The sequence below is a fragment of the Hemicordylus capensis genome, chromosome 7, assembly GCF_027244095.1.
Source record: "Hemicordylus capensis ecotype Gifberg chromosome 7, rHemCap1.1.pri, whole genome shotgun sequence".
In the NCBI taxonomy this organism is placed as follows: domain Eukaryota; kingdom Metazoa; phylum Chordata; class Lepidosauria; order Squamata; family Cordylidae; genus Hemicordylus; species Hemicordylus capensis.
The window spans coordinates 23,921,583-23,934,284 of record NC_069663.1 but is presented as its reverse complement, the minus strand read 5'-3'; the positions used below and the strand labels follow the sequence as shown (position 1 = coordinate 23,934,284).

General features: G+C 46.7%; 1 protein-coding gene across 6 annotated transcripts in view; it reads left to right on the top strand.

Annotated features, from left to right (window-relative positions):
- LOC128332772 (cornifelin homolog) overlaps positions 1-12,702 on the top strand; it is a 139,068-nt gene that overhangs the window by 118,574 nt on the left and 7,792 nt on the right. For 2 of the 6 annotated variants that reach the window (XM_053267489.1, XM_053267488.1), the window contains exons 3-4: positions 3,676-3,828; positions 6,059-6,255. The exons of 2 other annotated variants lie outside the window; for them this stretch is intronic. In XM_053267489.1, the coding sequence (XP_053123464.1) occupies positions 3,676-3,828; positions 6,059-6,255 (350 nt within the window). Of the gene's footprint in view, positions 1-3,675; positions 3,829-5,984; positions 6,256-10,137; positions 10,199-12,702 lie in introns of all 6 variants that reach the window. 2 more of the 6 variants (XM_053267493.1, XM_053267491.1) reach the window with 2 other exon arrangements.

The window sequence follows — 12,702 nt, the reverse complement described above, 5'->3', positions numbered from 1 at the left end:
AAGATGCTGAAAGGCATCCTAGGAAGATGCTGGAAGGCATCACCTTATACTGCGTGGGAAGGGGCAATGGGAAACCCCTCCTGTATTCTACCAAAGACAACCCCAGGGTTCTGTGGGCACCGGGAGTCGACACCGACTTGATGGGGCAGTGCCCATTACTTTCTGTTAAAAGGGGCCTCACATTTGTGCCACCCAACTTCCTGAATGTCCATTCTGTCTCCATCTCTGCTTCCATTTCCTTCTGGGTTGCTATAGGGTCTCCTCCTGTTCCTATAACAGCAACCCAGGCACACTCTACCTTTCAGCAGGGGAAGCTTTTCCTGGCACAGAGATGGGAAAGGTTTCACCCAGTACGTCCCTGCCTGCCAGGCTGGCTGCTGTTAAAAGCACAGAAACAGGCGGCCAGCTGAACAGGTAGCTACTCTAGTCCTGCTTCTATCAGGACAGGCCGTGGGTGGAATTGTTCTATATAGGAGGGGGGCAAGTTTACAGCGATGCCTGCAAGAAAAATGACTGGTTGTTCTTGGAGCAAAGGGTGGGGAGTGGAGAGGAATGATAGAGTAGGGAACAAGGGCTGGGGACATCTGGTACATTACAGGGTCTGCTTAAAGGCCCATCCGTTTCTCTGATCCTGAGCGGATTTGAGCGATGGATGGAGAATTGAAGGGGGAGCAAATAGCTAGCAATAAGCCATTGATCAGCTACAGGCGGGCTGGAGACAGGTTCCTAAAGGAGAGAGGGGAAGCAAGGAGGGACTCTGTCCAGGTAAAGGAGGGAGAGAAATCCAGAGGATTTGTGAGGGGAGGGAGGAGACACAGTTCAAGAAGGCAGAAGGCCTAAAGACCGGCAGCTTCCTTTCAGAGGTAGGGCTTGGCAAGTAATGAGCTGTGTGCCCCTTTAAGGAATGCTCAAAAAAAGCAGTCCACAGACAGATCCGAAATGAGGGGCAAGACTTTTTGGCTCTGAGGGGGTCACTTCCATGCCCAGTCCGCCTGAACCGAGAGCATATCTAGACTGACTGCAATATGCAGAATGAGGGGGTAAGTTTCTGAACTGCACCCCTTTAGATGGCAGGTGCATCAGCAGCCTATTTTTGGATTTCCCCACACATGCCTCCCTATTTTTTTAAAAAAAAAACAGCAGTGGCTAGTGAGGTGGTGCAATAGGTAGTAATTGCGGGACCCTATGTCCTTACTGGCAGACTTTGAATGGAGGAAGCTGGCAGCTAGGTCAATGCCGTGCAGGTATGCAGCTGTTAATTGCTCAGCTGTGCCCCCTCTGGGACACTGATCGCCTCAGGCTATTCATGCACGGAATAGTTACTGGCCAATCAGCAGTTGCATACCTGCATAGTGCTCAACTAGTCGCTCCCCTGCCCCAGATATCATTATGCATCATCGGCTGATAAGGATGGGGGGGTCCCCAGACAAAAAGCTCCCTGCATTAGGGAAGGGTTGTGCTAATTCTCCCCCCACCACACTCATGTCCTAGTCTACTAGGTGGAATGCTCCCCTCTAGGTGGAGGGGAGCACTCACAATTTTTTTAAAAAAAACCTCCCCCTGCAGTCTGAAGTGGTAGAGTCCAGAATGCTACCTGTGTGTGAGGTGGTTCAGTGGACTATACCAACTGCTACCCAGCCACAGTGGCCGAAGGTTCTAGCTAAGGTGCTTTGGCATCATTTCTGAGATTTCCACAGCCTAGTGGCAAGAATGGCAGGCAGGCAAGAAGATGGTTCAAGACCTGCCATTGTGGCTGGGGATGATGGGAGTTGTAGTCCAACAACATCCGGGGGGGCCCATTGGGTGGGGAGCCCTGCCTTAACATGCCTGGGTGCTGGCAATTGCCCAACCCAGATCACCCCGTTAGAGCAGGCCATGGTGCCAGCTCAGGGGGCCCCATAGAGCAAAATTATATGTCACTGTCTATTTTATTTTTATTCATTTTTTAAGCGGGTCAGTCTAAGAGACTATGACATTCCCCTCACTGCTCCGTGGCTAAGGCAGGATTCGAACCTGGGTCTCTCCAGCCCAGCCACCCTGAACCGCACTGCTCTGCAGACAGAGGTGCACCAAGGTGATTTTGGAACCTGGACCTACAAGCCTTTGCACACACACACACCCCGCTGCAAGTTAAGCATCATTTTTTAACGCATAGGCTCTTGAGGACACAAACCACACCACCCAGGGGAATATGGAGGTCCCGGACTTCAGCCCCAAAGTCCAGGGGCAAGAGCGCCTCTGTTCAGACTGCAGAAAGACACACCACTTGCCCCCTCCCCACCCACACAACCTGCACCTCTGAATTCCAGCACCTACGCTTTGTGTGTGTGTGTCGCTCTCTCCTCTGGGGCCTGCTGGGTGCCGCCTCGCTCTACTCTTGTCCTACGACCCCCCCTCCTCTATTTTTAGCGCCTCTCTCTCTCTTTTATTTATTTATTTCCCCCTCTCCTCTCCTTTCTAAACACTTCCTCCCTCCTTTCGGGAGCGCTACACTCCCCCGAGCGTTATGACTTCATCCCGGCGCGGGCTGCAGGCAAGGAGAAATAAATCTTCATAAAGGCTGGGTTGTGATTAATCCGTGGGCCAAGGCTCGGGAGCGGGACCTTTCCCATTAGTGGATAATGGGAAGATGGAAAGCTCCTGTCGCCGGCACTAGCTGCCCGTCATTTGTTCCACTTTGCAGTCCATTTGGCGGGGAGAGTACAAGGCACTCCATCAAAAATATTTTCAGAGTTAATTTCCGTCCCTTAATCTGCTTGATTCTTATTTTGTATCGAATGGCAGAATCGATTTTCGTGGCGACTAAATTAAATAAGGGCTCTTTTCATGCATGGGGGAGCCCGGGAGCTAAGGAGAGAGGTGGGGGGAGTCAGAGCACAAGGAAGAATTAGAAAAGGGGAGAAAAGGGGGGGGGATATGTGCAGATAGATAGGACCTGAAGAGGGGGCAGGCAGGACTTCAAACCCATAAACCACCTTTTCCCCATCTGTCAGCATTTGCACAGAAAGGTGGGCCCAGATAAATGCGTTCACACAACCACCCTGGATCCCGTCCTCTCGGCCTTTTGCAGCAGAGACTGGATTCTGCCCCTCCTCCTGCTAGCTTGACCACTGATAGTCTAAATATTAACAACATGGAGGAAGGAGGGAAGGTTGAAGGCCACTGTGCCTGTCTTTCAAGAAGCCAACACCATCTATTGCGTTATGTGCTGCATGATTTTTTATATATATATATATATATATATATATATATATATATATATATATATATATATATATATTTAAACCCCTCTTTTGGTCACAGGGCAGTCTACTTTTCCCACTGGTATATTGCTCCTGTAGCCCAGGGCTTGATAAACCCCAGGCACCAGGAAACCACCTAGAAATTTAGCCGTGGCGCCCAGATTTATATTCCGAAGAAGCGTTATTAAATAAACCCTTTATTTGTCTCAGGAAGCCCCTTTTCTGTTCAGTATGCTAATGGTAAAGAGGATAAATAGAAGCCTGTTTACCCTTCCCCGCCACAATGTCTATCACTTATTCTAGTAATTTCTGCCATGTGCCCATTGTCTAAATTCTTGGGGTGGCTCCTAGATCCACAGAAAAACTATCAAGGCATGATCTGAGGAGCAGAAAATGACTAAGTGACTCTTTCTTCCATTATTACTTCTCCAAGCCTGGAAAAGCTGCACCTGCACACAATGTTTGCAGGCCAGGCTTCTGCGAAAAGGACCAAAGAGCAGGACCAGCAAAAGAAGAATCTAGCTGAAACCCTCCTTGGTTGGTTGGTAGCAGAAACATGTGCCCCGTTCCACTGGCAAACTTCCAGGTATACAATTCCATGATCTGTGTGTGTGTGTGTGTTTTGGCCAGAGCCCTTTTCTGTGATGTAGTCAGTTTTTGATTAATCCAACCTAAATAAATGGCGAGAAATATAATATCCCAGCACATGCACAGAAGGGAAGAGAGGCCTAGGTCAAATAAAGATGAGGACAAAGAGGGAAGCAGTTGATAAAAGCAAAAAAGACACACACATAACCGCTGCCCTCCGTGAAAGCGGCAGGTTCAAGCTGCAATGGCGCTGGCCGTCCCCCTCCATCAGAGCCTTCCATATTCATTTCATCCGCCATTCTTCTTCTTCCCTTGTCAGATGTGCTCAGGCCGCCCCCCCTGCCCACTCTGTGGCCCCATGGGGGGTGAGGGGGGAAGCATTGCTCTTTTTCCTCTCTGGATCACATCACCCTTTTGCCCAGCCAAAGGAGAGAGTCCGCTTATTCATGCTAGAGCCTAGCCATCCATTTATCTCTTTTTGCCTCTCTGACAGTTTGACGTGCTTCTGGTTCCCACCAGTACCACCACCACCCCGAACCCCCACCCTCATCCATCCTGCAAGCCTCTTCATCTGCTGTCCCATCCAACAAGCCGCCAGATCTAACAGGGACCTTTCCTGCCCAGCAGCTTCCTCTCCTCCTCCTCAAAGAACTGTTTCTTAAATTCCACTGATTCTCCAGAAAGATCTACTTTGTCAAACTTCTGCATCTCCTGCTAACAACAAAAGCAGCAAAGAATTCCAGTCTGTTGGAGGGAGGGAGGAAGAGCAAGCATCCAATGTCATCTGTCTGCCTGTTTATCTATCTATCTATCTATCTATCTATCTATCTATCTATCTATCCATCCATCCATATTTTTTTTACACTTATATCCTGCTTTTCTTCCGAGGAGCTCCTATAATGTGGCATAAGCTTTCATAGGCTAGAGCCCACTTTATTATACACATGGAGTGATCTCCTAAATTGATAATCTACTTAAAATTTAAAAAACATGTTTTGCAAAATAGAACCAAATAGTCAAGCAGCTAAAGATATTATTATTATTAGTAGTAACAGTAGTAGTAGTAGTAGTAGTAGTAGTAGTAGTAGTAGTAGTTTATATTTATATCCCGCTCTTCCTCCGAGGAGCCCAGAGCGGTGTACTACATACTTAGGTTAGTCAGGTTGCCAACTGGCCAGGAAAAATGGCCTGAGCTGCTCCTATGCCTTTAACTACAGCTTGATTTGGAAAAATTAGCCGGTGAAGTTTTACATGGCATGGGAATAAGCCATATTGCCAGGTTCCACAGATCCAGTTTCTGTTACAGGCACAGGAAGCAGGGCCCAGTAAATAAGGCGGTAAATTGGGCAACAGAATGGCTAATGAAGCGTAATCCAAGATCTTTTGCAATTAAGAGACCCTAACCTTGGGATATAATCTAACTGGACTATGGGAATACATATCCTCTCCCAGGGAAAAATGAATATTTAATCTGATATCATGCAGCAAAGCAAACCCAGTTCCCACCCATTCTCCATATAATGCTGCCAATACCATGCCCTCTTCTTCACTTACATTGGTGTGATACAGTCTCAGGAGGTCTATTCCATGTGCTTTTTCCGAATGTGTGGAATTGCTCTAAATATGGCATTCAATAGTGAATGTGAAATCACTTTGTCTATGCTCAGGACAAAGTGATTTCAAAATGGTTTGCCTATCATGACTGCTTTGAAAGGATCCACAGGCTTTAAGAATGTTGAGGCTGCAAAGAACTATCTATGAACTACAGTCTCACAAGACTACAGTTCCCAGAATTCCTTGCAGGGAAAGCCACAACAGTTAAATTAAATGTGCAGCCCGGCCATGCTCTCAGACATATTTTCTTGACCTCCACTTGGGGGGCCCTGCCAAGCAGATCTACGTGAAAAGGGAGTCAGAGGACAAGCTCCCTGCACTTGCAGCCTGTGGCTTGATGCATAGGGGACTGACCTTTGGGGAAGTCACACCTGTTGAATGTCTGACTGCCACTGGGAAAAGCTATGGACTGAATAAACACTTCGACATTGACAGCAATAGAGCTCTTAAAAGTTCAGAAGATCTGGCAGGTGGCAAACCACTCAACCACTCCTCTTTCAGAACAGGACTGATGAATTCACCCTCTTCCCTTGCTTCCAGGTAAAAGAAATAATACTCCTCCACCTTCAGTGCACTGCAATACAAGCAGATCAAGGGTATATTCCTGTCTCTAGGTCAGAACATCTATGCTGCACCACCATCTTTAATATCTACTGGGAACATCTTCTGAAACTTAGCATCTATGCACCATGGCAGGAACCCAAGAATATGCAGAGAAACGTCCTCAATGCCTTCTCCTCCTCAAAGGAATTATCTTCTGCTGGAAGCTTGATAAAGGCCGAGTCGGAAAGACAGAACTTTACTCAAATAGGTGACCTGCTTTTATAAAGACATCCTCCCATACCCTGTAAAGGGTGGTATCACAAATGACCCTCAGAACCCCATTCGGTCTCCTTGCGGTCACCTCCGAACATTGACCAACAAATAGAAAACACGAGAGTGTGCTTTTTCAATCCAGTGTACAGTCTTGTGGTTCTTTACTAGGAACCTAGGAAGCTGCCTTATACTGAGTCAGACCCTTGGTCCATCTAGCTCTGTACTGTCTACACTGACTGGCAGCGGCTTCTCCAAGATTTCAGGCAGGAGGCTTTCCCAGTCCTACCTGAAGATGCCAGGGAATGAATCTGCATGCCTGCAGATGCTCTTCCACCATGCTGCTGCAGCCTCATCCCATAATGGGAATATCTTACAGCAGACAGCCCTCCAGGGGCATAGCTGGGAGCCCCTGTCCCCAATGCCCCCTTGGAGTGAGGGAGATAATGAAGAAAATAGGGAAGGGTGGAGCTGCAAACCAGTGCACACCCTGCTTAGCAAAGGAGACCATTCATGCTCACTGCCACAAGATCAGTTCCCTACCCTTTATTTAATCTACAAATCCAGAGCTAGCAAACACCCTTTTTTTTGTGTGCCATTTGGGTAAACACCCCATGTCTGGTCCAGCTTCCCCGGCATCTGTGGTTGTCCAAAGTCCAAGAGATTAAAAAAGGCAGCTTAAATATTGATCTTTCCAAGGCCTTACTACATCCTCCAGTAGGGAGCACTCTTAAGAAATCTGTATTTCTCTAAGGTGCGCAGAGAGGCCACTGATTCTCAAGCCCTGCTTAAGGGGAACACCCGGGAGGGATGCAAGTTTATTGGTAGGCCAGTGGCAGCAAGAACAGTCTTCTAGCCCATGGCTACCACTGGCCATCTCTCCCCACCCTGACAATGTCTCATAGTACTGCAAAGCTACAGAGAGCACCATAGTGGGGGAATACATTATGAGCTGCAGTCAGCGCTGGCTATGACTCTGTTGCTGCAGCTGGTAATTCATTCTTCCAAGAATGAAAGAAACCAGCATCCACCACCATGGTGGGGATAGGTGGGCAGACCCGCCTGGCAGCTGCCAGTTGCTGGCTGGGCTGCAATGTCATGTATTGAGGTTTTAATAGAATCTTAATAAAACCGTGTGTTTAAAAGGCTGTGCAATGGCATGTTCTATAATAATACTGAAATAAAAATAGATCTGTATGTTTCAATAACATTTATACAAAATGATCATTAAAATAGTCTCTATATTCAACTTAAAAGATTGGATCCAATAGTTCATATCGAAGATGCATTGTTCATGAAGCGGGAGAAGTACAAGTAGATGTTCCCAGGGTAAAGTCTCATGGAGTGATTTTTGATAGGACCTCTATTCTGGCCAAATGCGCAGAAGGACTATGTAGAAACTGTGGAGATCTGAATGCCTTCTATAGACAAGCCAATATTTTGAAAACACCACTCTTGGAAAGAGGCTACCCCATGAAAATTATCAAGAAAGCTTCTTATAAGGCTAAGGTGTTGGATCGAGGAAGATTACTTCCTTCTAAAAGAAAAGAAGAAGGAAATACCTAATAGAATGATTATTCCGATCACTTATGATACACACTCTCAGGATATACAGCAGATAATTAGAAAACACTGGCATTTATTACGGGACATTCCAGGATGTGAAGAACAACCCATGTTTGCCCATAAAAAGAGTGCAAGCTTGAAAGATATGCTAGTACACAGTGACGTATTGAACAATTCCATTAGGAGAACCACATCCACAAATGGAAACATACCCAAAGGACTTTTCAGATATGGCCATTGTTCACTTTGTGGCAACTGTGAACAGACTCCAACATTTCAAAATCCCCAGAATCAGAGAGTATACCTGTAGTGACCAGTCTCCCCTCCCTCTAAAGAGTTAGCAGAAAGTGAACCTTTGTCTTGACTTGACAGGCTGGTGAACTCCAGGGCTCAACCAATCAGTACTCCAGGTGGGTGGGACCTAGAGAGCTGTTGCTGGGAATTCTGAGATGAAGAAGGGAAGTCTCTGAAGAAGGAGCAGGGAATATGTGGCAATGGAGTTTTGCTACAACAGGATGACTGTAGATCCTGGGAGGACAGGATTGCAGGAGGCTTGATTCTCATCAGGAGTTTGGTGAATTCAAGAGAAGGAGCCAAGGCTTATGGCTTCGGGAAGTTTAGTCTAGGGAAGAGTTTGTCTAGTCAGACTTTGTGTTAGAAACTCATATTTCTTTGCCTGAGTGCTTTGAATATCCCTGAAACTGTTCTATTATTGTTTACCTGCAATGTAATTAAAATAAGAACAACTAGCTTACACTCAACTCATCTAGGGCATTGAAAAAGACTCTGTAAATGTCTAAGCATGCCTAAATGCAACCTAAAACCGAAGCCTAAGACAATCTATTTTTGTAACCTACCAAGTATTTTTTTCAGTGCATCTAAAGCTAAAAGCCTCAGATGGAAACAGTTGGTAGTAATTGAATAAAACTTTTTTTTCTTTTCTTTTTACAAGCCTCCCAGAGTGGGTTTTTAACTCAGGAAAGGGGGCGGGCAGAAAGGGGGATTTATCTGGTGCAAAAGCATCCTCAAGCGCTCAGCAACTATCAGTTTTTTCATCACATCTAGGCATACACATGGACTTTTTTTTTACTTGTCCAAACCTGCTCCCTCATTTGCTCAATCATTCCCAACAGTTTCAGTGGGGGTAGTTTGAGGCAGGGAAACATCATGGGGAAGGAGTTAATTCCTCACTTTCCCATGCCCTTCATCCAGATTGGGCTGCCTGCAGCTGACTATCTTAGACGAAAAGCAGCTAGCCTGAAGCGTCCCTACAGCTAGCTTCTAACTTAATGTGCAATTTGGCCCTAAACATCAGCCTTGGATGAGTGACCCGATCTGCACAGCTTTGCACACCGGCTGCATGCATTGCACACCACCACATTCATGGCTCTTTCCATACTCTGCTGTGGAACAGAAGGTAAGTACTCAGTTGGGTGGGAGTATCCAGAGAGTTTAGGAAGGGGAGGGGATCCATGTTCAAAAACACTGACAAATCCTGAGATGCAACCTCTCCGAAGGCATATCACAGATGAATAGAGGTCCGTCTCCAGTTAGCACCGGTACGTCTGGTGGCGACTTGGAACCGGGCCTTTTCTGTAGCTGCTCCTGGTCTATGGAATGCACTCCCGGCAGATATCCGCAGTTTAGGCTCGCCGTCGGCCTTTAAGAGAGCCCTAAAAACCTATTTGTTTGGCCTGGCCTTCCAAGGCTTGTAAAGTGTTGTTGTTTTTTACAAGTATTTTAATGGGTTTTTAATGGTTTTAATCGTTTTTTAATTGTTTGTATATTGTTTTTAGCATTTATGAATTGTGGGTTTTATGTCTTTTTAAAACGTTGTACTCCGCCCAGAGCCTCTGGATGGGGCAGTTTATAAATGTAATGAATGAATGAATGAATGAATGAATGAATAAAGCAGTTTGGGTCAGTGCCAGACTACTGTCTGGGAATTCATGTTTGCTGCCAGGCAACTGGTGACCTATCTAACCCTATGTATATTAGGGGATGTGCCTTATAGTGACCTTTGGCTGCCCACTGTACACTGCAGCCAACGGGGCCTTTTAATCCACACACACACACACACCCCGCTTACCTGTCTGCATGGCTTTCCCCTGATCATTCCCATCCACCCACTTCCTTTCTCCCCCTGAAGACCATGAACCACAAATTTCCTGTCCTCCTCCTCTTTCCTTCTTTCAGCTCCAGAGCACCACCCAGGCGGCTCTACTCCCTCCCTACAGCTAGCCTTTCTTTCCCCGCCCTTCCCTTCCCTACGGAGTGTATATATTCAAGGCACTAACTCAACACCACCTGATAGATTTCTTCAGCTAAAGACATCTGGTCAAGAGACACCCTGAAGTTCCAGGGGAAATACCCAGGTAAGTGAAGAATGTTTGCACAGGAATATTGGGGTTGCGGGGGAGACCTTTGCATTTGTGAAGGTTGGTGATCTTGTGGCTGCAGTGTGTGTGTGTGTGTGTGTGGGATGTGTGCACACATGATCTAAATAGGAAGGATGAGACCTAAGGGAGAGTTAGCATTGGGTTCTTCTTTGCCAACCTCTAAGTTTCTGTGCCCGTGGCAAACAAATACTCGCAGTTGTGTCTGACTGAGTCAGACCCTTGCTCTATCTCCCTCAGCCCTGTCTACACTGACCTGCAGCACCTCTCCAGGGTTTCAGACAAGCAACTTCTTCCTCTTCTTCTTCCAAGCAACTTCTTCGGGGCTGACATCCAGGGCCTCCACACCCCCGGGGGGCGGGGGGGCTGCCAAATCCTCTTTCGTCGGTCCTGGGTGGTGTGGTTGCTGCTGGCTAGCACTGAGCTGGGTGGCCAAGTGTGATTATGATCTGTGCCGGGTGCTTTAGAGACAGAGGGGGGAGTGAGGAAAGAAATATGTGGGATGGGAATATGTTCAGTTGTGTGTTGAAATGTTTCTGCTACTGCATATTTGCATAAATATACCTGTTTTATATTCTTACATTCTTTTGAGTTCAGTTGCTGTTGGTGCCCTCAAGAACCCACGTGTTAAAAATACTGTGTGTGGCAGGCCTGCTCAACTCTGGGCCCCCAGCTGTTTTGGACGACAACTCCCATCATCCCCAGCCACAGTGGCCAAGAGTCAGGGATTATGGGAGCTGTAGGCCAACATCTGCAGGTGGGCCAGAGTTGAGCAGCACTGGTAGGGGGGAAGATGCTTAACTTGCAGTGTAGCATTGGGGAGCTCCAAAAGCCTTTAGGTCCAGGCTCCAAAATTATCTAAGTGCACCTCATGAATGTCATGGACCACACCTACTGCTACCCTGCAGTGGTCCTTGACTAAGCTGCCTTTGAAGTCCAGAGTTTTCCAGAGGCTGGAACACTAGGCTGAAACCACACCCCTAGCCTGCTTTCCCCGTAGTGTCCCTGCCTGCTGTGCACGGCTGTTTTCTTCCTCTTGACAGGTTGCAAAAAGTGCAAGCGATTCAATTGCACTGTTAGGCAATTGCAACCAACAATTCTCCCCCATACTTTTTTCTGAGAAGTATGGGGGGGACTGGTGAAGATAACTTTTGGTGTATATATGCCTCAGTGGGAAAGTTCCGGTTGACTTATAATGTGGACCAGTGCACTGATCAGTTGTTTGTTGTACCTGAAGAAGGAAACCTAAAGATAAACAGTGAGGTGTGTCTGGCCGAGGGTTACGCTATGAATTAATCCAGAGGTTCCCAACCTTGGATCTCCAGATGTTGGATTACAACTCCCATCATCCCCAGCCACACTGGCTATTGTGGCTAGGGATGATGGGAGTTCTAGTCCAACAACATCTGGGGACCCAGGTTTAGAAACCGGTAGATTAAACAGTGAGATTCTTTTGTACTAACAGGGGACCTCAGAATGGGTTTGAGTTGTGCTGGGTGCACTGAAAGAGCAGGAGTGTTAGGGAGTGGGGAAGGAAAAAAGGAAAAGATTGTGCAGCAGCTAAAGTAAAGAGCTGAATTTGAAACTTGAGTTCAAATCCTAGCTGAGTGAATAAGGTTGCCCCCTTTTCCCCTGGCCCTGCTCCTAGGCTATGTCCTTAATGACAGTCCAGCATACAAATGACACAGGGAAGCTTTTCCTCACAGATCAAGGGAAAGTGTCACTTGCTTCATTTCTTTCCTTTCAGTTGCCTTCAAAGGCAGAGAAGCAGGGCCAGGAATAAAATATGGCAACCCAACATATGAATCACTGCCTTGCCCATGACATTCTTGCACCTAGGTTCCAGGTATCTGTAAAAGGACAAGGAAGTTCACACAGTTGTTGCACAGAATGACAAAGCTGAAGCGCTAAACCTGGGTGCGGTCAAAATGTTAAATACCAAGGCCCACTAGAGTGTCTGCCAATGTGAATTTGGCATCGCTTAATGCCAAATTCCAGAGGCAGGTATCCATGTGTACCACCAAGAAAATCTGGGTGCAATTCATACAAATCTAAAGTGAATTGAAGCTGAAGGTTTAGCATACATACTTAGACGTAAGTAGCATTGAAATCAATGGGATTTACTTTCATGTAAAAAAATTTAGGATTGGATTTTAAACTCATTGATTGCTGTCAAACCTGAGCACAGTTAAGTGTTTAATTATCATTGATTTCAACAGGACTTGCATTTACTTCGCTCTGGATTGCTCCCATAAAATCCTACAGCATCTTGGTGGCTAACACATCCCTTGTGGCCTGAGGTTTTTCCTAGGAGATACATCTTAATGCATTCACCTGTCTCTTAAAATGAGGATTACCAACTAGCCAGGAAAAAAATGGCGGGGCGGGGTGGCAGTGGGGGGGTGGGGGAAGCCAGGCCTATATTTCTGCCCCTCTAACAGAGATGTACTATGAAGAAATCGACAAGCTGAAGCTTTTCATGG